We start from the raw sequence: 22,660 nt of genomic DNA on the forward strand, positions 1-22,660 counted from the left end.
AGAAAAAAGAACTGCAGAACTATTAAGTTTCGTTAACTTGAAAAACTTCAACGTTGCCTTCAGTTAAAACATCACAAAAAGCAGTGCAGTCTTAAACCGATGTTACTCTATCTGGGACTAATTATACCAGGAACATATTTAAAATAAACTGACAAACATTCACTACAAATCAGTTTCAACGTTAGGTATGTTATCTCCAGCAATAAACTAACGAGCACAAGCTTGGGCAGAAAAGGATGGAGAATGAAAACAGAGCCTTACCTACAGAAGAAACTTCGACTAGCTTAACTGAAATCCATTAAACCAATGGTTTAATGCTATGCTGGCAGACAGATCAGTTTATAGCACGCTTATACTGATTTTGCTGAAAACTGATAAGCAATCAACTTGAAGATAACTGATAATGCTTAGTGAAAAATCACCTTATGCGGGCCCATGTCAACTTTTGGGTAAATTTAGATCTCAAATAACCTCAATTAAATCGGTATGAAGTGTGGGTGCAAAAAAAGGTCAGAGTTACTGGTGTAAAGCATCTAAGGATGCTCTGGAACGGTTTGTCTGGACAACAAGCTCCCTGGCACTGCTGAGGCACCTCTCACAGCAAGGCAGACCTCTGCTTTCGTTTGCAGCTGCTTGGCTTTAAATTCATCCCCAGACCAGAACTTCAGTTCAATCTTCATTCACAGCACAAACGTATCGCTGTTAGGCAGTATAAATCAGCATTGAGCAGTACGAGATTGAGAACAAACTCAGCATCACGATACCTTTTGAACCCTGACACCGCTGCTTCCGATACTTCAGGAGCTGCCAGAGGGTCGGTCGATCAAACCACGGGAAGCCTGGGATTGTGGCACGAGGACGATTAGCAACAAGGCTCGCTACAGTGAGAACATTTGCGTGCCGTGTGTTCGTGTTTACACTTAACACCACTGCCCCAAAGGAGGCTTTCTGACTGAGGAACTGACAGAAGTCAGCCCAAGTGCTGCCCAAGGTGTTAAAACAATCACCTGTAAGGGGCTAAATAGGATTAAAAACTAATCCTGCTGAAAAATGTCGGAGCACGTGAGCCTTCGGCACAGGCTAAGCTAAATTACAGGATTTGTTCTGCTAGGAACCTTGTCAAGGCCTGAGGAAGAAAACAATCCACGGTGCGGTTATGCCAGCAGCTCACTGACAGAGCTCAGCCCGCAGCACAACCACAGGCCGCCCCTGAGAGAAGCGTGTCAGAGCACGGAGAGCCAGCCGGGCAGGAAGGCAGGGGGACGCCGGGGCGAGTGGGTCTGAGGAGAGTGGCCGTGCTGAGGCCCTTAGCAGCACCGTGCAGACGGCAGGGCCTGGGGAGATGGAGGGAATCCCGCGCGTCTCCGCACGCCGTTCCCGCTGCAGTGTTGCCTAGCAACCACCGCAGCGCCGCTACCTGCGCACGCGCAGCAGCCCCGAATTCTCGCGACGCACGACGTCCCCTTCCTTCCTCTACAGCCGGTGTGGACCCCTCCCCTCGCGCGCCTGCGCACAGTTGGCTCCTCTTAAATTTCCTCCGTCTGACGCATGCGCAAACCCAGGAGCCAACACCGCCATAACCACACTCCTTCCGGAGCGCATGCGCAGCTCTCGGAGCCGCTCATTGCCCCCTAGCGGGGACGGACGGGATTAATGAACGGGCCGGAGGGGCGGGGCGCCGGGAAAACGGCGCCAATAGCGTGCAGGGGCCTGGGCTTGCGTGCCCCAAGGCACTCTGGGACTTGTAGTTCAGCCCCCGCCATAACAATGCAGGACTGCGCGACTCGTGACTACAGTCCCCATTCACCTGCGCGCCGCGGCGCGCCCCGCCCCTCCGCGGTGCCCTAGCGCGACGCCGCCGGCGGTCGCAGTCGCGCCGTAGAGGTGACCTCGAGGCTGCCGCTCGGCTCGCTGCTCCCAGCCATGGTCGGTACCGTTCCGTGTGGCGACGCCGCGCTCAGGGGCCGCGGGAGGTGGTTGGGGGAGGGGGCTGGGGCTCGAGGCTTCCTCGGGCGGAGGCGATCTCGAAATGGCGGCGGCTCCCCCGGGCTCCCTGCGGCGCGGAGCCCTTCCCTCCATGCCCGTCCTGCCGAGCGCTGCGGCTCTCCTCGATGAAGGAGAAACGCCGCAGACTCGGAGCGGTGCGGCTCCGTTCGTCGCTATAAGGGCGGCTGTTCGCCCCGGGCTCCCAGGTCATTGGGGACACGCTGCGCCTCTGCCCGGAGGCCTTGTTTGCCCTGTAACAGGCAGCCTCCGTGCTCTGTTACTCGCATCTTCACTTTCTTATGTATATTAAAACTCCTTGCATGCCCTAAAATGACTTATTTTTCCAGCACCTTTCAAAAAGTACTTCAAGTCTGCAAAACCTCATCAATTCTACTTCTCAACTCATGTTTCTGTTCAGAATGTGGGCTCTCAGGAGCCACCACAAGGCATAGCATTTCATTTTGCATATGATCTTTCCAAACTGGTTGCTGTGAATCTGCTGGTCCCACAGGAACCATTTGTTTAAAGCTCTGTTTTGATTCTTAGTCTCACTGGAACATCACTGCTTTCATTCTTCCACCCCTCCAGTACTCTTTCTATGCATTTGCTGTCAGCATCGAACTTGTGAAACAGAATCTTGTGTCTATTGATGCAACTGCTGTTAGCTGAATGACATAGAAGAAGTTAGTGGGGGCACCTGGCTGAAGGTCACTGCTGAAGAAAGACTTCCCTTGGAGTTCTGCCCCTTTCCTGCTGATGCAGTCTGCCACATTCCCAGATAATCTGGCAGTGCCCCGTGCTCCTTCAGGGGAAGGAAGGGAGGGTTTCATAGAATGGCCTGGGTTGAAAAGGACCTCAAAGGTCATCCAGTTTCAACCCCCCTGCTATGTGCAGGGTTGCCAATCACCAGACCAGGCTGCCCAGAGCCACATCCAGCCTGGCCTTGATTTTAGGCTCCAAGCCTCTGAGGGCACTGTGACTGGTTAGCCTCACTGATGTGCTCCAAGTATTGTCAGGCATGGTGGGATAGCTTGGTTAGTTAGTAGATGTAACTAATGATGTTAGATGTAGTAACTAAAGATGTAGTAACTAAAGATGTTAGTAGTAGTTAGTAGATGGCAACTTGACAGCTAAATTCAGCTGCAATAATGCTAATTCTCATCTTTAATAACTAATTAGTAATTTAAAGTTCATCACTTGTGTAAGCAGGCAACGGATTTTTCTCATTCCTGCATCTGGTAAATGATGGGTTAACATTGCTTTTTTAGCTAAATTTCATAACCTCCTGATCTGTTTTGCCATGTAGTACTATTATCATTTGCAGCACTGATATTTTAAGTCTGCTGATACCAGCAGTAATCACAAAAGTAATTTAGACACCAAGTTCCCGAGTCCCAGCTGGGGACTGGAAGCATTAAACCCATTATTTCCTCATATGATAGCAGAATATTTACCTTTAAACCAGTGATAATCTGAAGGAGTGGAAACCCAACGTGTTTATTGAATGAGGACAAATGTCAGCAGTCAGTGTTCACACTTGTTGCTGTTGTTGTTTTGTTTTTTCCCCTCCCCCATTATCTTTACTGCTCTTTGTTTCTTAAAACTTTGTAACTGACATACACAGAGTAGAAAAGGCTTTGGAATTAAATGCTCAATTACTTGTTTTTTTTCCTAGTTCAGATATACCCAAGTAAATGAAGGTCACCTCTGCAGTTACTAAAGCATGACACTATTCTCGTTGAAGCCCTGTACACAAGCCAAGTCATGGATTAAATGCCTGAACACGAATGTGTGTGCACCTGCAACTCCCTCACAGGGAGGCTGTTAGCTTGGGATCTGTGTGCTTCTCCAAACTCCCTTCCTCAGCTGCTTAAGGATAACAGTGCTTATAAGTGATGCAACATAAGCTTGCTAGGGAGAGTTAGCTACCTTCTGCTATTGTAAGAAGCAAAACAGTTTCAGTGTTTTGATCCAACTTCTGGAGTCAAGGGATGAGAATCTTGATCCAGAGTTTGTAGAATCAAAGGGAAGAGAATCCACTTACTGCTCAGTTGCTGATGGTAGGTGGGAAGCTTTGGGTTGGGTATAATGTAGTGATGGCTTGGAGAGAGAGAGAACTAAGTAGGCAGTGCTCCTTGGTTTGTGTTAGCTGCTGCATTTCTTCCAGGCCAAAATGGAGACAAGAAAACAGAGGGATGGCAGTAAACAAACATTTTTGAGAGGGTGGAGGTGAGTCAGACTGAGGGCTTATTTTAGCAAGGGTAAGTGTTAAGGCTATTTTAGTAAAAAAAAAAAAACCTCCTTTTTTTTTTTGTTTGTTTAAATCTTGTGTTCCTTTCCTATCCTGTTGCTGGACTAAATGCTTACTAGTGAATGCATTGGAGTTTTTTTTTTGTTTGGATCACACTAACATATAAAATGGAAAGTACACGGTATAAGAAGTTTGCTGAATTTGTCTCCCTTTTGTGACATGACTGTAGATAGAATCTTTCTCCTTAGCAACTTGTGAGCCCAACTTCTTAAAATCCTCTATTACAACAACAATTCTGCAGCACCAAATTCATGATGGATTCAAGCTACCATGAAGCTCAAAGCAAATGCATTCACTTATTAGAATAAGAGCAGAAGCAAAGTTGCTTCTGACAAGTTATTTGCAGTACCAGGCAAAACATCACAGGGAATACCAACAGTCATATAAAAGACAAAAGTTGACTCACCCAGCTGGTGATGAGGGACTCCACTTGTGGAATATTCCTCACTAAGCAGCCCTCATCCAGGAGGCCTTCTTTCCCTTGAAGCCAGTCCTTAAATGAGCCCAGGGCTGGACCCTGCATCCAACTCTCTTCCAGTCACGTGGAAAGCACAGGAAAATTGTTTGCACCTGTGCTTCCTGGGCCAGCCATACCCCTTCACCAGGTGCTCAGTCATCCCTTTTGGCCATGAGCTGACAGCTCCATCACACATCCCTTACAGAATGGCTTCTTCTATGCTCCTGATACGGGATTTCACCAGGCCAAGTTTCTGCAGTACAGTAATTTTCCAGTACTTTCCAAACTGCTAAGATTAGAAGCCTAAAAAGAGCATTGATTGTTCCATTTCCTAAATAAAAAGTAGATTCTCCTTCAAAACACACTGAAGTTGGTTCTTAAACCTTATATGCTTCTGAGTCTGTCCTGCCCATTGTCATTCAGACCTCACAGTACTTTTGTAGCATATAACTTCCAAAACAACATACTGGAACTAGTTTTGAGAGTTAAAATGGGAAGAATTATTGTCTCCTCTCCTCCTCGTTCCTCATTAGTTATTATGAGGTTTGTGGGATGAGACTCGCAGTAAGATAGGTTCAAATGAATGCACCAGAACTGGCAGCTAATTAACCAAACATTTAAAGAATATGATGAATAATAAAGGCAAAATCACGTTGAATTCTAACTCTGTGTATTCAATAGATTAACACTTGTGCTCTCATTTTATCTAGTGCAGCGTAGAATGAGACAGCTCCTACAAAGCCTAATTTTTATGATCACCTCATGTTAGCTTGATGCAGCTGTGCTTGACTGGTGGCTATGGCAGAGAGCGTGCACTCAAGTCATAATCATAGACTCATAGAATGGCCTGGGTTGAAAAGAACCACAGTGATCATCTAGTTTCAACCCCCTGCTATGTGCAGGGTCTCCAACCACCAGACCAGGCTGCCCAGAGCCACATCCAGCCTGGCCTTGAATGCCTCCAGGGATGGGGCATCCACAACCTCCTTGGGCAGCCTGTTCCAGTGCATCATAGCAGGAATGTTGGTTGCAAAGACCATCTGGTCTGACTCTGCCTTGCTCTTGAGTCTGGAGGTTGCCTGATCCAGCCTAATAGAAAGTCTTTTGCTCCTTCAAAGTGAGGTCATGCATGTTGTTGTTTTTTTTTGTTTTTTTTTGTTTTTTTTTTAATCTAGATCTTTAACATCCATCAAGGGAGCAGGGTGCACAAACTCTTTGGGTACCTGGTTGCAGTGAAGCAGTACATCCCTAGTTGAGAATTCCCCTCCTAATGTCCATGCTCAACCTCCCAAGCTGTGATCTGTGGCCTCCCACTCCACCATCTGTTACTGAGAAGTGTTCAGCAGCAATATTTTTGTAGCCCTCCTTGAAGCATTAGCAGGCTGCTGTTGGAGCACCCTCTGTTCTCTACCTTTCCAGACTATGTCCAGCTTCCTCAGCCTCATTTTACAGGACATACACACAGGACTGCAGCCACCCATGTCATCTTGCCTAGACCCATTCAGCATCACTTTAAACTCAGGATCCCAAAACTGGATCTGTATTTCAGCTCCAACCTCTTTGATGCTGAGCAAAACCACCACCTTTGGTCCGCAAGCTCTGCTTTGTAGTGGAGCTCTGTATGCAATTAAATTACGTCTGACATAATTGAATGTTGTGTTTTGTCCATAACTGAAATGATAATCTTTTAATTAATTGTAAAAGTGAGTGTAGAATTCTAGCAGACTGGTCCAAGCCTTCATGTTCCTGTCTTAACAGTTTTCCCCCTGTTGCCTCTAGGGAAAAAGGGTGATACAAAAAGCAGGCTTAAAGAATATTGGATTATGAATAGCCTTTGGCATGTTTTGCCCTTTCAGTATTAGCGTTCTGTTTAACAGAATGGACTTTAGCTACACAGTAAGCCTTGTGGTGGTTGCGTTGTGTTTTTTGTGGTTTATTTTTTGCTAGATACAGTATAACAGCATGTTGGCATAACAGCCTCCCAGTCTTTGGGGGTTTTTGGTCAGTTTGGATATTGGTGTCTGTATTTGCCCATCATGTCTGTGGATTTGCTGTGTAACGGTTTAGTGAGACATTGGTTTTAAGATTCCTTGGCTTGCAGCATTCAGCAAATCTTCAGTTTCAAGTAAACATTCAAAATAGTTCATTAAAAAAGTCTATATTTTCAGAATCTGAAAACTGGCAAAGTACAACAGCTCCTGAAAATTGTGAGTTTGGAAGTATAAGTGGATATAGTCTAATGAGTCGAGTGTGCATCACAATGCCTCGTGCTGAAAAAGTAGCACTGTTTAAATACATACCATGTTTTTCTAATTGTGATTCCCGGAATTTTGGAAGCTTTTCTGGGAGCATTTATTCTTGGGGATATCTTTTCAAGCATGGCCTGTTTCTGTAAGTGTAGGCAGAGAAGATTCTGGAGGCTCCGGTATGATCCCAGAAGCTGGCCTTCATCCATTTTGAAGCATGTGATTTCATCCAGGTTAAATAATCTTAACCTCATTTCTGTAGTACCCGTTCACTTGTACCACTGTGAGGTGCTGTGAACCTGCACTGTGGCTGTGGCTCAGTCTCCCCATCTTTCTTCCAGGCTGAACCCATCAGAGTCCTGGTGACCGGAGCTGCCGGGCAGATTGCTTACTCCCTGCTCTACAGCATCGCCAAGGGAGATGTCTTTGGCAAAGAGCAGGTGAGAGTTCACTGAATCGTTGTTTGTCTCTGCTGCGCAGAAATGAGTAAGCTAATGCCAGAATTAATGTTTGACCACTATACTAGTGATTTATTTGTGAGAGTCCTGCTCAGTTATGCAAACTTTCAGTACTTGGTCGTGCTAAAGTTCTGAGTTGATATTCCTTACACGAGATAAATTTCTAGTAGATAACAAGACAAACTGATTTTCAAAGCAGATGAGTCTACGATCAATTCCGAGTAAACTGTTTCTTTCTTTGCAGCCTCTTGTACTTGTTCTGCTGGATATCACTCCTATGATGACTGTTTTGGAAGGCGTAGTGATGGAGCTGCAAGATTGTGCCCTGCCACTGCTGAGAGGTGCCAAAAGGCATTTTTCTTGTACCTATATTGTGTTCTAACACAGCTGCTGGATCTAGAAATTGCAGTAGCTGGCATTAAGCAGACGAATGTATTAGATGATGCTTTCTTAGTTTTATTTTTTGTGGATGTTAAACTAATTTGACTTAGACTTCATACGAGGAAGAATGTCATCAAGTGGGTTTTGTATAAAAATTCACTAAGTTCCTGGTTCATGTACCTAAGCTGGGTAGCTGGCACATTCAGCAAATTGTCACATACTCGTACATTTATCTGTTGTATTCTGGCCTAACGATGAAATAACTTTGAATCTTGAAATGTGCCTGCATGTTCTTACCAAGCCAAAAAACAATTCTGGAGATGTATTTCCTCATAAAGACACACTGAGAAAATACTCCTCAGGTCATGTAATATTTAAGTTCCTCTATTCTAAATGGGCACAGGAAAGGGAGCCAGTAGATGCCACTGTGATTATTATTATAGTACTTACATGAAAATCATGTAGCTTCTAACTCTTGTACAATCAACCCTTCTTCAGTTTGAATTCGTAGAGGCAATGGAAATCTTCACTTGTACTTGGCACTGTAAATTTATGATTTTCTTTTTGTAGAAGTGAAGAGCAATTCGTGCATATTTATACATTGACCTGTCTGTATATATCTATGAATATATGTATATATATATATATAAACAGAAGGTATCTTCTGACACATCCTTCTCCCATGCTCAGAATTTATAGCTAAAGTTTTAAGTAAATATTTGCATATAGAAACTGTTGAATAGCAAGTATTCAATCTTTGGAATTAATGCCAAATGGCTTTGCTTACATTTTTTGGAACAGAAAGGTGCTGCTGTTTTTGGATCAGATTTTATATAGATGTGTGTATATATATGTATATGTATATAAAAACATTTTGCTATGAAAGATAGATTTTTCTTTTCTCCTTGTCTTTTTTAGAGGTCATTCCAACAGACAAAGAGGAAGTTGCATTCAAGGACCTTGACATAGCAATTCTGGTTGGTTCCATGCCGAGGAGAGAAGGCATGGAAAGGAAGGATTTACTCAAAGCAAATGTGAAAATTTTCAAGTCTCAGGGTGCAGCTTTGGACAAATATGCCAAAAAGACTGTCAAGGTGAATATTGAAATTGAATTGTAAAGGTTCAGCTCTGAATCATTTAGAGATCTAAATAGATTGTGGTGTGATTCTGTGCAAGTAGGAACCTATTCAGTGCAGGCATTTTGTTTCTTAGGTCCTGGAGACTGTAACACAGTGAGGGTTTGATGAGATATGGTGTGTTAAATTAGTAGATGTTTTAGTCCTTAATTCATTCAGTGAAAAAGGTACATTGAATTGCAATATTCCATGCACACTAGTAATACTTAAAAATATTAAAAAGAAAAATCCTTTTTTTGTTATCTCTTCTCCGGGAGAACTCTTATCTGCATGCAGCTGTCTGCTTCATCAGTGGCTTTAACATAATGACCCTTAACTTCAGCATCAGTATGGAATTACAGTTGCACAAAAGATCAGCTCATTTCAGTTGTTTGCATCTTGGTCTTTGGAGCATTGGAAGCTTTTAATTGTTCTCTTTCAGATTGTTTCAGCACAGTTAATGGGATCATGTGGCTGCTCTCCTACTGCTCTTAATCTTAGACCCAGACTCCAACTGTGCTTTATAACTGACTTTTTAATGTCTACTTCCTCTGCTGATGAACTTCCTACTGCTTCTAAAGACTTGTTTGCTTCTTTATACAGTTGGAATGAAAACTATCAGTATAACTGTTGCAGAGTAATGGAAAATGTACTGAACTCATTTTCAGGAGGGGAAATATAAAGGAAGGTTTGTAGATTAGCTTGTGTGATTGAGATTATGCAGAGCTAGACATTAATCATTTGAGGCATATTAGTAGATGAAAGATGAATAAAAAAAACAGTTTTCCCATAGTAATAAATTGATCTGACTTTCAGCAATATTTCACTTCTAACTGCCTATGAATATTGAGATAAGCAACTCCTCTGGCTTTCTTAATTATAAAGCAATTACACAGAGCAGTGACAGCCAGTCTCAGAATAGTTTTTAAGGTGATGGTGGCTGAGTATTGCTGGAGACAACCAAGAGTTTGTTTTCTCAGAGGCAAAGCCATTCCATTTATAGAGTGTTCTCATATTGCATTGGAAGGAGCTGTTTTGCAGAAATAGCATTTTTAACTGAATACATGGTGCTGCTTCTTCATTCCATAATTCCTCTTCTCCTTTTTTCTTTTTAGGTGGTGGTAGTTGGGAATCCAGCAAATACTAACTGTTTGATTGCATCAAAGTCAGCCCCATCGATACCAAAGGAAAACTTCAGCTGCTTGACTCGCTTGGATCACAACAGAGCTAAATCTCAGGTAAAAAGAACCTGTTTACTTAGAATGCTTTCTGTGGTCTCTGCTAAATACAGAGAGAGCTGTGCTTCCAAAGAAGTTTGTGAACTCAGAGGCTGAAGCTAATTCAAAGGGCATGTTTAATTTCTAATTAGATTGCTCTGAAGCTTGGTGTGACTTCGAATGATGTCAAGAACGTCATCATCTGGGGCAACCACTCCTCCACTCAGTATCCAGATGTTAACCATGCAAAGGTGAATGTGAAAGGAAAGGAAGTTGGAGTTTATGAAGCTATAAAGGATGACAGCTGGCTGAAGGGAGACTTTATCCTGGTAAGGTTTTGACTTCTAGTGATCATCCTGTACTTAGGATTTCTCCCAGCTTCATGTGAAACTGTAAACTATATAACTGGCTGACTGGAGCAGCTATTCCTATCTCAGAATTTATCTGTTTAGCTAGAATAATGTCTCTGCAGATACTTGTTCTCAGTCAGTTATTTGCTCTTGAAAAAGGTAAGGCATTGTGATACTTTTGTAAACACTACTAGAAAAAAAAAGAGTATTCAAATGATTCAACACAAAGTTTCGGTCATAGCTTTGTTGCAACTCTTCTGCCACACAAGCACCTGTTCGCTGGTAGTTTAATAGATGAAGGAGGATCATCTTTCCTGCGCTGCTCCCACCCAGCCACCAGAAACAGCTTTGCACAGTGCGTGAACACCTTCTTCTCTTCAAATCTCAATCTGTGACCTCACCAACAGCATTTCTCAAAATTAATCTGAAATATCTAGAAAACTACAGATGTTTTTAACTGCAGTATAAAGCAAAGGGATTATTAAAGCCTTTGAACTGGACTCCAAGCAGGCACATGCTGGTTGGAATTGCAGTGTTAGTCTATGCCAGTCAAATTCTGCTTTTTATCCAAGATACATTCAGTTTGAAATGGTGGACATCTTTTGTTATATGTCTATATCCTGTCCTACCTTGGTTTTAGGTATTGCTTGTTCCAATCTATGCTTGTTGCTAGAGAAAAATGAGTGCATACTGCCAACCAAGTATAAGCAGAAAGCTGTTACAGGAGTTTCTCATTGCCGTGTCCTTTATCCTGCTGTGTCTTGCATGGCCAAAGCAAGATACTGGTTTGTTTTGCATTCTAGGTGCGCTGTAATGCTGATCCATACTAGAATGGTCTGCTAAAGAGAAAAAGGGGCTAAATGATTATTTAGAAACTAAATTAAATTTACACATTATATACTGTAGGATTGAGATTAAATAGTTCATGTTGGTATTCAGCTGTAAAAACCTAAATTCCAGTGAAGCTCTGAGAAATGTGTTACTGGTGACATACTTGAAGTCTCTGGAGGTTAAAGCTTTGAAAGATCTGGTTATTGAAAGAAGAGGCTGCTAACTACAGCAGGTACTAGGACTGCTCTGAAAATAATGCCTCCTACATTATGATGTTGGCCCACAATGTCAGAGGTGGATGTTGGTGGGATGACAGTAGAGGTTGAAGCTTCCCACCAATGTTCTGTTAACATTTTGTTACCGTGTGACAGATGGCAGCAGAGGGTCAGCCTGACAGCATGGTGCCTAACCTGGAAGTGCACATGAATGAAAGGGGTGAAACTGAATTTCTGTGTTTGGAAACAGTGACATTCACTGATGCTTGCTGAACATTTATGAGATCAAACAGTGGATGTGAGCACAGTGAGTGGTACATTTCAGCAGTGGTGACAACAATTTGAAAGACAAGCCATGTTAGGGATAGCCATGCACTGCTGTCAGCCCGTGAAACAATGAGCATTTCCATCAGCTCATCTGCATAAATTGGCAGGTTGTGACCAGGAAATGTACATACAGCTGAATATCAGCTTCAGTACATTGGAGGCAATGGTAGCAGTGTTGGAATATTGAAAAGTTTGTGCCAGGTTGTATAATCAATGAATATAAAGATTTTATAATTACAAAATAAACAAGAGAGTTAAGCAAAGTAGATTATAACAACAAAAAGAGAATAGAGAGAAAGCTTACCTGTATCCTGGGCTTACTTATGAAACTCCAGCAGACCAGAAGAGATCCTTCCCCACTGGCAGTCAGCTCTTATATGGGTCTAGGGGAGTTGCAGCCAGGCTCCACCCTTTCCTGCAGGAATTGTCTTCACCTGTGCTCCCATGGCTGACTCAGTGCTTGCCTCAGGTGATCAATCAGAGGTTCAGGCTGTGATTCAGCAGTTCCCATACACAGTGAATCTCATGAATGCTCACACAAGAAGAGGGAAGATACTGTGTGCAAGTTTGTCAATATGACAATCAATATGAGTCTGAAGGTGACAGCTGGATTGCATGTGTCATTACTGATGATGAGATGTGGTGTCACCACTCTGAGCCACGGTCAAAATGGCAGTCTGTGGAGTGGTGACATGTCAGTTCCCTATTGAAAAACGTCTGAAAATGCAGTCCAAAGTGCGTAAAGTGATGTGCACTGTCCTTTGGGATAGGAAAGGGGTGGTCTTTGTGGGTTTCCTGGAACCGGGACAAACCATTGACTCTGGCTGCTGTGTTGCAGTTCTGTCTAATCTGAAGGCTCTAACTTCTAAGTCAGAGAGGAGGACAACCTTTCTCTTGCAATGCAGTAACAGCAGCCCCCGTGCTGGTTGGAAGACCATGGAGCACAGTGCCCTTCTTGGTTGAACTGTCCTGGCACACCTATCATTTAGTCTGAAGTTGGCACCTTCTGCCTGTCTGTTCAGTCCAGTAGAAGATGGTTGTGGGCAGCATTTTCCTACCAACACTGCAGTCCTTCCAGCTGTGCATCACTGGGTCACCTCTGCTGGTGCAGAGTTTTATAACTGCAGCATGCAGGCTCTTGTTCATCCTTGGCAAAAAAGCACTGCTAACAGTGGTGATCATGTTGAAAAATAGTGTTTTGTAACTGAGATTTTGCTCTACCAAACAGTATCAGTGTGCTTTTTGTATCAGTTGTAGTTTCTATGGAAATAAATGGGTGAATTGCTTTCAGAGCAACCTACATATGAGCAAGCCTTTGAAATATGACACTGTGTTCTTGTCCTGGCAAAACTCTTGGTTGTATTTCTGCTCTGTATGCCATGTTTATTTACTGATGGAATAGTATCTTGACTGATGAAATTAATGTTTGTAAGTTGGACTTTCCTTATGGAATTTACTTGCAGTGTTTAGGCCAAATGATGATATATTTTTTTTCCTGCTTCATAATTTAGTATTTTTTAATTGCAGACTGTTCAGCAACGTGGAGCAGCTGTCATTAAGGCTAGGAAGCTGTCCAGTGCGATGTCAGCTGCCAAAGCTATCTGTGATCATGTGAGAGACATCTGGTTTGGCACTCCAGCGGTAAGATGGAGCTCTTGAAAAAGGGCTTGTTCACCTGATGGTTTGATTACATGTCAGTGTCACTGATCTTGAGAATGTGTGTTGAGCAGGGGAAGAATGGCTCTTTTCTGGTGTAGTGCATGTCATGCATGATGCAGTATATTGGAAGGTAAAGTTTTGCTTTCTTCCAGCAGTGAAAAATGTGTTTGTCCTCAACTCTTCTGTTTTCAGGGAGAATTTGTTTCCATGGGAGTCATTTCTGATGGCAATTCTTACGGTGTTCCTGAAGACTTGCTATATTCATTCCCTGTTGTCATCAAGGTAACTAGCCTGTATTTAAATCTAAGTCAGTTCTGCTAGACCTTGCTAAACTGTCCTATAAAACAGCATTGCTTTCAGTATAAAACTGCAGTGACTGGTAGTGTTAGCAGTCTTTCACAGAATAGACCACTATTCACTATTTTGGAAGTAGCAGTCAAAGAAAAGCTGATAGAAAAGTAGTCTGACATGACTAGCTATTCCTGGTTGTCTTCTTTATCTGAAAGCAAAATTCACTTCTACTTGATCTGGTTTTAAAGGTCAAACACAACCTGTGTGGTCATAAACAAGGTTCATGATAGAACCAAGAGTAAGACTGCTTCTTCATGAGTTCAGATCATATTATAAAACAGCAGGAAAGCAGGATTTTTCATGCAGCTGTGAATAACTTGTAATCTTACGCAGGTACTAACTTGATGTTGTACGTGAGTATAAGCGAGCAAAGTTTTAAATGAAGGTGACATTTAATTCTCTGTGGTGCTTTCACTGCAAAGCTCCTTTTGTGCAAACTGAATGAAGCTTGCTCTCACATAAGAGTGTTTTTGTTTTGTTTTCAAACAGGACAAAACCTGGAAGTTTGTTGAGGGTCTTCCTATTAATGACTTTTCTCGTGAGAAGATGGATCTGACTGCTAAGGAGTTAGCTGAAGAGAAGGAGACAGCTGTGGAATTCCTCTCCAGTGCATGACTAGATGATCCAGAAATGCAAAGCCATTTGAGAGTGGAAGAATCTAAAAGTCGTCTCTAAGTGTGCAACCAACCACTATTACTGTATTCAAGTCAACTGTCTGTGGCAATTGTGCATTTTGAAGTTCATATGCTTACTGGTACTACTGGGCCTATCGAGTTATTAGCAGAAAGATTATTAAATAAGTCAAGTTAGTTTGTTGACCAAACTTTATCTGTTCAATACTAGTTGCTTTCTGTGTATGATACAGAATAATCGCGTAATTGTTTGCCTATGCCTTGGCTACTAACGCACAATTTCAGTTTTGATTAGAATTTGGCACTGTTGGAACACGTCCTGATCTGTTATCACTGCAACATCCAATGGTTCGGCTGAGAAGGAAATCAAACTGCCAGTAGTTCTTGAACTAGTCGTTCAGTGACTCGAGTCTATCGGTGGGTAGGCTCCAGATATATACTGTTCACTCTGGTCTTGCTTACAATGTTTATCAATAGAAATATTAAAAGATGCTTGATCACAAAATGGCTGCTAGTGGTCTGTTACATGTTTCAGTTACGTAGCTTGCAGAACTCAATGGTATAACCAGGAAAAAAAAACAACCTAGTTTATTTCAGTAAGGAAGCTGGTTTTGAGAATTTTTGTTGATAACTAATACTTCATTCATCTCTTCTGGGTTAAAATCTATATGTCAGCATCAACAGGAGAGCAACAGGCAGATTTCTACAATGGCATTACAGCTCAAAAGCAGTGTTGGTGCTGAAGATCACTGCTAATTTGGTTGTGGCTTCAAAGGCAGTTGGAGCCTTTTGTCCCAGGAGACAAGGACTTGCTTGGTTAAGAGCACATGAGATTAATGTATGTGCTTGAGAATTCTTGCTGCAGCCTACAGACACTTAGCTGCAGGAAGCTACTTCAAATACATTATACTGTCCTCTTTTGCCAACACAGGTGCATCTCATACACCGTGTCAGTGCTAAGTCCTGGTCTGTCCTGTTCCAAATCAAAAGAGGAGTGAAAAAATAAAACCATTTTGACCAAAAAATAAATAATCAAGAGAATGCTTAACAGCTCTAACTGAATTCTAAGCAAAAGAAAGGGCTTCTGTGGGGATTTTCTAACTAGAATATAAAATGTCAGCAGACATCAGTAAGCTAATCCTTAATTAAGTTGTTCTCGTAACACTACTTTAGCTGTTAAATGAAATCAGAGTAATGCTCCAAGGAGCTACTAAGCATAAATACTTGAAAGGGAAAAACAGGCATTTCAGAACATGGGAAATGCTGCAGCACTGTTTGGGAGCAGGCAGGCAGTACACACACTGCATTTCTGCTATAATTGCACAGTTTTTCTCCTTGCTCTGCACCCTTTGAAGCTTACCTGTGGAGCAGAGATGAGGAACGAATGTCATGCGTTTGTATTTTCATGCCCATTTGGGAACTTACAGAAATTTAGGAGCTGAGGAAAACTTTTGATTTCCTGAGTGCCTTCTGGTGCTCGGTGCAAAGTCATTTCAACATGAGCCCAGGGACCAAAGGCTTTTGGTCCAGTAAGTAGCATGCTGCATCCTGTTAGAAGGCAGTGTGTGTCATAGGGGTGACACAGGGGGAACAGCTCGCTCTGCTACTTGTGTTGGAATGGCTGCAGGCTGATGGAAGAAATGAAAAGAGTGCCCACGTGTTCCTGAAAGCCAGAGCTGCTGAATCTTGCTGGTATGCACAGCGCCATACTGCCAGATCTATGGCAAGGCACGGAAGAAGGGGCTTTTGGTTTAGATGTAAAATTCTGTGGAAGATCTGGCTCCTCAGGATTTGTTGATGTTTGTTGGAAAGCATCCCCTCTCCAGGAGAAAACTCAGCACAGCTGAAGTGGTGCTTGTATCACTCGGTATATCAAAACAAGCGCATAATTAAGCTTGATGGATTCTCTTGTCATCTTATTTACCTCAAGAAGAGAGAAGAAATGAAGCTTCTCCCCACTGAACAAATACATTGATTTCAAACCTTTCTTTCCTTGTCGTTCTTCTAATGCAGATACTCCTCTTGTTATCTTTTTGCAGTGACTGCAGGGGAAGCTAGAAACTCCAGCCCTTACAGATGAATCAAAATCAATGTTACACTGATGCTAACTGTGGAGATTCACACTCTGGGCTTATTTATAAGGCATCATGTCATAGAAAATCAATAGGATTTGAAACTTGATTGGTGCCAGGGGAGGCAAGAGAACTCTGACAAGTGGAACAGATGCAGCATGCTCTCAAGGCACCAGATTGTACACAAATGAGGACAGTTGTACTGGAAGAGTTTATTGGCACTATTCTCTCCACGTTTTGGGGAATTTTTTTTTATGTTTACAAATACACTTTGCATTCCAAACAGCAGATCTCAGAGCGTAACTATGGCTCAGATGAAATGAACCACCGACTCAGTAAAGATAACTGTGTTATACTATCACTATCCCAGATGAAAATAGAAATCACTGATTTGTGTTCAAATACCAAGTCGTGTTGAAAACACGTCCTGACATCTTGAAAGCAGCAGCTTTGCAGAGGAGCATGATGAGAAGTGCTATGGCATCAGAACAGAAGAGGAGCAGAGAGATGCATACAATGAAGTACTCTAAATGTAAGTAAACAAATTGGCCGAGCTGCAATCTTCAGCTTAGAATTAAGCCCTGTTGTTTGGGTTTTAGAGAACCTTTTATCATGCATATTTACTACTAAGGAAGTGAATGCACACGGCCTCTCTGAGTCTGCTAAGTACAGTCATCAAGTGTTCTGTAGCTAAATGACATAAAAGGCTTTACACAGAGACCTTTGCTTGCTTTTACTCAAAAGCACATATTCATCATATGCGTGGGAGTGATTTATTACTTGAATGTGTTAAAAGCTGCATGAACTCAAATCAACTCACAGTTGTGGACCCCAGATGAAATACATCACATAATCTGCACCCAGCTAGGACTTCTCAGCCATTCCATAGTTCTGCACCTCTGTGTTTGAAATCAGAAAGCCCAGAATTGAGACTTTCTAGCCCTAATGTATTCAGTGTTTATATCCATATGTTCAGTTATGGTTTTGGGGTCACAATTGTTTCTGAACAAACTCTGTCAACCTGAGCCATTTAAAATGGGATCAGCATCCTACCCGGCTGATGTGACCCTAATGGCAACACCAGCCTTATTTGCAGCACTCTTTCTCAAGTCAATGGGAAAAAAGTCCTTTCAAAGCTTGAGGATGCCTCTATTAACCCAGTGTGGGAGTTCCTTCAGGAGCAATTTTAACCCGTCAGGATAATTAACCGTCAGGACTCAGTAGCCTGGTCAAAAAGTGGATTTGTAAGAAAGGAAGTAAAGACAAAATGCCCAGCATACAGTTAGAGCACAATAGCTGACAACTGGTTAGAGGGTCAGGCTCAAAGGGTTGTAGTAGATGAGGTTACATCAGGCTGGTGGCCGGTCATCGGTGGGGTTCTGGGGGGCTCCACTGTGGGACCAATTCTTGACCCGGATGTAGGACTTGAGCTTTGTGGATGATGCTGTATTGGAAAGAACTGCTGACACCCCAGAGGCCTTGCTGAGAGGTCTTGATAAATAATGGCCCCACTGGGACATGGGGATGTCTGCCACATCCAGCCAGGATAAGGATGGAGAAGGGCAGCAAGCATTGGATGAATGAAAATAACATGTGGTGTGGAAACCTGGGAAAGCAGGAAGTAAAAGGCAAGAGTCTTCAAAGTTTCTACTTAATAAATCAACTCCTCTCACAGATACACGCTTGTAAGCATCAGGTGAAGGTCCAAGGGTGGAACACATCTAGTGCTACTTACCAGCAATGTAAAGCAGTGAGAGCCACAGCAGGACATGAGCACTGCCAGCCTTACAGCCAAGCTGGAAGCCCAGGAGTGGTGAGGGTGTGCAGGAGGTCAGCAGAGTACAAGGATCAGATCAGCCCCCATTGCAACACAGTAGGAAAAGATAAGGAAAAACGGTTTCGATGATTTAAAGATATGGTTTTGTTGTGTCCAAAATGTTTCCATTGCAAAATGACTAAAAAAGGGCATGTTGTCTCCTAAAATACTCTAAACCAACAGAGGTGTCACCACCCAGCTGTTTGCAGACTCAGAGTTCAAGAGCAGCAGCACATGAGCTTCCAGCATGGATTTGCTATCAGAGAAGAAGCACCAGGAGCGTGACATGTGGCTCTGGTTCTACTCTTGCTGCTGCATCCAGTTTTTATCATAATTAACCCAATGCTGGCATTTATGCCAGGGTGGTTCCTGCACCCACAGTAGCTGCTGTCTCCACACCTCTTTTGGAGCTTGTTGCTGCACAGTCTTCTCACCAGCATAACTTTTACATGTGGAGAATAGGAAGGTCTCACCTGCATCATTCACAAACAGAAAACACCAATACTGTTTCAGCAGTGAGAAAAAAATTCCAGTGATATCTTATCCAAATACAATAATAACTGGATAAATAATTAAATTAAAAATGTGAGCATTTTTGAGGCCTCCAGATGGAGCTAGCGGAGAGGGAGTTAGAACAGGAAGAGCTTTTCCCCCTCAACCTGTGAGCCTGGAGAATTCAAATACCTGACAAGAAAAAAACACAGAGAAAAAAAAGGCAAATCTTCTTCCAGTTCTGTAGTTACAGGGGTAGAGAACCAGGAGGGGAAGAGCAGGGGAGGTATCAGCCCCCTTTTTTCCCTCTTTCATTGCAAAGAGGCTCTGTGCCAAGGCTGCACCAGGTGGGCACCTGCCTCCAGGACAAGTCTGCACGAGGGGCAGATTCCTTTGGGTGAGAAGAATGAACTTCATACACACTTTGTGTCAGAAACTTGATGCCTGCCCCTTGATGCTGACCCTGTCTTCCATTCTCAAATAGGAATACTACTTGAGATTAGGCAAACTCAGGAAACGTTCCATTCCTGGCTCTGCGGGAGACATCCTGTCCTGCAGCAGACAGATAACCCCTCTCTGCCCCTCAGCTCCTTTTCTCAAACCAAGGTGATAACAAGAAGTGAACAGTATCTAAAAAATAGCTGGTAGCAAAATGAGCTGAAATCCTCAGCTGCAGGATGCTGTTAGCAGATTTGGCTTTGGAGAAGACAGGGTGGCCATGTACCACACACACAGTGACATGGAGTAAGAAAAGCTCTCAGTCAGCTCTTCAGGAACAAGCAAGCCAGCAAGCTGCTAATGCTGAGCAATAAGGCTTTGCCATACTGTTTGTCAGCAACCAATTTTTCACTGAACTGTGTAATAATGGCACATTCCCTTCTCTGACTCTTCATGTACACCCAGCACAAAAAGAACGGATTTCCAAGCATCTTGGTGGTGTGCTCAGAATGTTGAATGACTGCAACAATTGAACCAGCGCTGGTCTCTGCTGTGCTCCTACATCAGACACATGTGATGGGACATGGAATAACCATCCCTTCCCCAGCGGCTTTATATCTCCTCCTCCCAAAGGAGACCTATGCCATCCTCTCCCAGTTGCACATGTCCTTTGCCAATGATGAATCAGCACAGTACTTTAGCTCTCACCTATCTAAGGCAGCAGCAGCTTAGGTAAGCCTTTATCATCTGGCCTTGAGATGGGCCAGGTGCCCAAGGAGAGTATCAGAAAGAGATGTGGCTGTGCCATCACTGGGCACTTGCCTGGGACGGACAGGTGTACTGAGCTGCACCATCTCTGGATCTTATCCAGCTCTTTTAGTTTGCTTTGTGCTTATATTGGAGCTCCTGCTCATCTTGAAACCACCCCAACGCTCCTGTTGCCTTTCAGGAAGAATAGATCTCAGTGTTTTTTCTGCAGAACTCATTCCTTTTCCTCAGAAATACACAGGAGGCAATGGCCCCTCTCCAGAGGAATAAGCAGATGCTTATCTGTCGGAGCTCTGGGTGTGCAGCCACTGCTGAGCATTCCCAAATGTCTTTGTGAGTGATAGAACTCCACATTTTGCACTGTTCAGCATCTCTGTTTGGGAAAATAGAAAGTTTTTCATGACGTGTCATTCTGAGGTTGCCCTTGCCTCTCATTCTAGAAAGCAAGGACTTTCCTGGATCACTCTCACTAATTTTGCTACAAGGACCTGGCTTTCTGCCCAGCTTATTCCTCTCAGAAGAAATCCTCCTTGATTTGCAGCACGTTGGGAAAGCAGTGCATCAGGGTGTTTTTTCCATGTCTTTCTTCTCCTCCCTCACCAGGATCCCACCTCTGCTCTCTATCAAGTTCCCAAGGTCTGGCTCTCAGGTTTGTTTGCTTTAACAACAGGGTGCTGCATGTCTGCCTTTCTGTCATCCCACACATACACGCATGGTGACTCCATGTCACTTGCACATGTGGGTCTAGCACTCAGGCTTTCTGCACTATACTTCAGCCAAGAATTTGAGTCAACAAAGAGGCATTTCCCCCCCCACTCCTCCCTGGGTTTGATTCATTCAGTCTGGTGGTGTCTCTCCTTGCAACTGGGTCATCTTGAAGTCTTTGCTCCAGCATTTTGAGCTCACTTTGTACCAACAGCCAAGGCAACCTTTGTGCAAAGTGCAACTTGGGTCTGACAAGCCCACGGTGAAAGAAAATGATAAAAAAAATACAGAGCTGTGTAAGGCAGACATGCTCTTTGTCTTCACTAATTTTCTATGTGGATGTTCAGCTGTGCAGTGAAGGCGTGGGACCTTCCCAGGACAGGCTGGGCTCGCACACATCACTTGACTTGGCCACATCCTAGAGCCGTGTGACACACGGGGTGATGATGGCATTGCAACACAGCATGGCAAAGCAAAGTTTGCTTTAGCAGTGAGCCAGGCTGAGGGAGAGGCATTCCTGCTTGGGCCAATGACTGGAGGCAACCAGGGCTAACGGTGATGTGCTTGACGCATGTAACAGATCAACCGCAGGTGTGTGAGAACTGCTCTGGTCCACACCATCAGAAGATTCATTTATAACAGCCCGAAGGTACTGTGAGGCCTTGGATGACCACAGACTGCAGTTTTATTTGGTTCAGGCCAAGGTCCACTCAAGCTGGGACCTGCCCTGCACCCATCTGTCCTCTGTGAAGCCAGGAAGGCTCCTGTAAGCTACACTGTGCCTGAGCTGGTCATGCCCGAGAGCAAAGTGCTTGTAAAGACTTTGCAGCTAATAAAGTTTTGTGCAGGGAGTGGAGACATGTCATAAAAACTGCACGTGGTCCCAGGTGATTTGTCTTTCTCATGCTAAAGAAAGCTGCAAGAAGAGCTCAGACAGATGGGCTTCCCACCAGGAGGCCGTCATGACGAATGCACCAGAAATGACGAGCGTGTCACCTCTCTCCAGAATAAAAAAATAAACAGGTTTTCTCTTCTGCAGGTCCTCACAGACTTTTTCATACTCAGTATGACAACAGCAAGTCTTTCACAGACCTTCTCCCTGATTCTATCATATCCCCGCCCATGGCCAGCCATCATCACAAACCAGAGGCCAGCCTTTTCCACAAACATGTGGCAGGAACAGCACCAGGAGAGGGAAAAATGCCTGTGGACACACACGCATTGCTGGTGCCAAAGGGACTATTGCCTCTTGCAAACCCTTGAAGAAAATGAGTATGTTTTTCAGGGAGAATACTAAGGTTTGTTCTTCCAAAATGATAATGTGAGAGATGGTATAGCTTCACATGGGTAGGAGTCATAAACACACATAGCAAGGGGAAAGGAAAAAAAAAAGCAAAAATAGCAATTCTCACTCAGTACCTGATAGACGCGTGTAGGAATAATTAAATAAAATTTCCATCAGTGAAGTGCCCAAGTCCTGGTTTGATTCCCTTTCGTTTAATTGCCAATTTCTCAAAGATGTGTGTCTTAAAACTTTGTGAATTTGAAAACAGTGGATGGATGTCCTTATTATCCAGCACTGGGTCAATTTGTCATATAGCTGTAAAGTCAGTCAGATTGGAAGGGACTGTGCAAAGTCCCTGGTCCAATGCTCAGAGCAAAGCTGCTGGCAAGATCAGAGCAGGTTTCTAGAGCTTTAGCCAGTTGAGTCTTGTTATCACCTGACAGCTCCTCTAAACAACCTCCTGCTTAGTCTGATGGATCATCCTGATGATACCTAATGAGAACCTCCTGTTTCACTTCGTGTCTGTTGTCTCTTGTCCCCTTGCTGTG

At 43.5% G+C, this 22,660-nt stretch overlaps 1 protein-coding gene across 1 annotated transcript; it reads left to right on the forward strand.

Annotated features, from left to right (window-relative positions):
- Positions 1 to 1,832: 1,832 nt before the first annotated feature.
- On the forward strand, positions 1,833 to 15,041 carry MDH1 (malate dehydrogenase 1). The gene is made up of 9 exons (XM_042878341.1): positions 1,833 to 1,926; positions 7,342 to 7,440; positions 7,703 to 7,799; positions 8,758 to 8,933; positions 10,070 to 10,192; positions 10,324 to 10,500; positions 13,422 to 13,535; positions 13,746 to 13,835; positions 14,394 to 15,041. The coding sequence occupies exons 1-9, from the start codon at positions 1,924 to 1,926 to the stop codon at positions 14,517 to 14,519; spliced, it is 1,005 nt and encodes a 334-aa protein (XP_042734275.1). The 5' UTR covers positions 1,833 to 1,923; the 3' UTR covers positions 14,520 to 15,041.
- Positions 15,042 to 22,660: the final 7,619 nt, after the last annotated feature.

Source organism: Lagopus leucura, unplaced genomic scaffold, assembly GCF_019238085.1.
Source record: "Lagopus leucura isolate 7727_CA_CO unplaced genomic scaffold, USGS_WTPT01 Super-Scaffold_73, whole genome shotgun sequence".
NCBI classification, from domain to species: Eukaryota; Metazoa; Chordata; class Aves; order Galliformes; family Phasianidae; genus Lagopus; species Lagopus leucura.

What these genes read in the sequence shown, in the direction of transcription:
- MDH1 (XM_042878341.1), top strand. An exon ending in ATGTCTTTGGCAAAGAGCAG is followed by an intron (nt 7,441 to 7,702) that starts GTGAGAGTTCAC and finishes CTTTCTTTGCAG; the next exon opens with CCTCTTGTACTTGTTCTGCT. An exon ending in TCTGGTTTGGCACTCCAGCG is followed by an intron (nt 13,536 to 13,745) that starts GTAAGATGGAGC and finishes TTCTGTTTTCAG; the next exon opens with GGAGAATTTGTTTCCATGGG.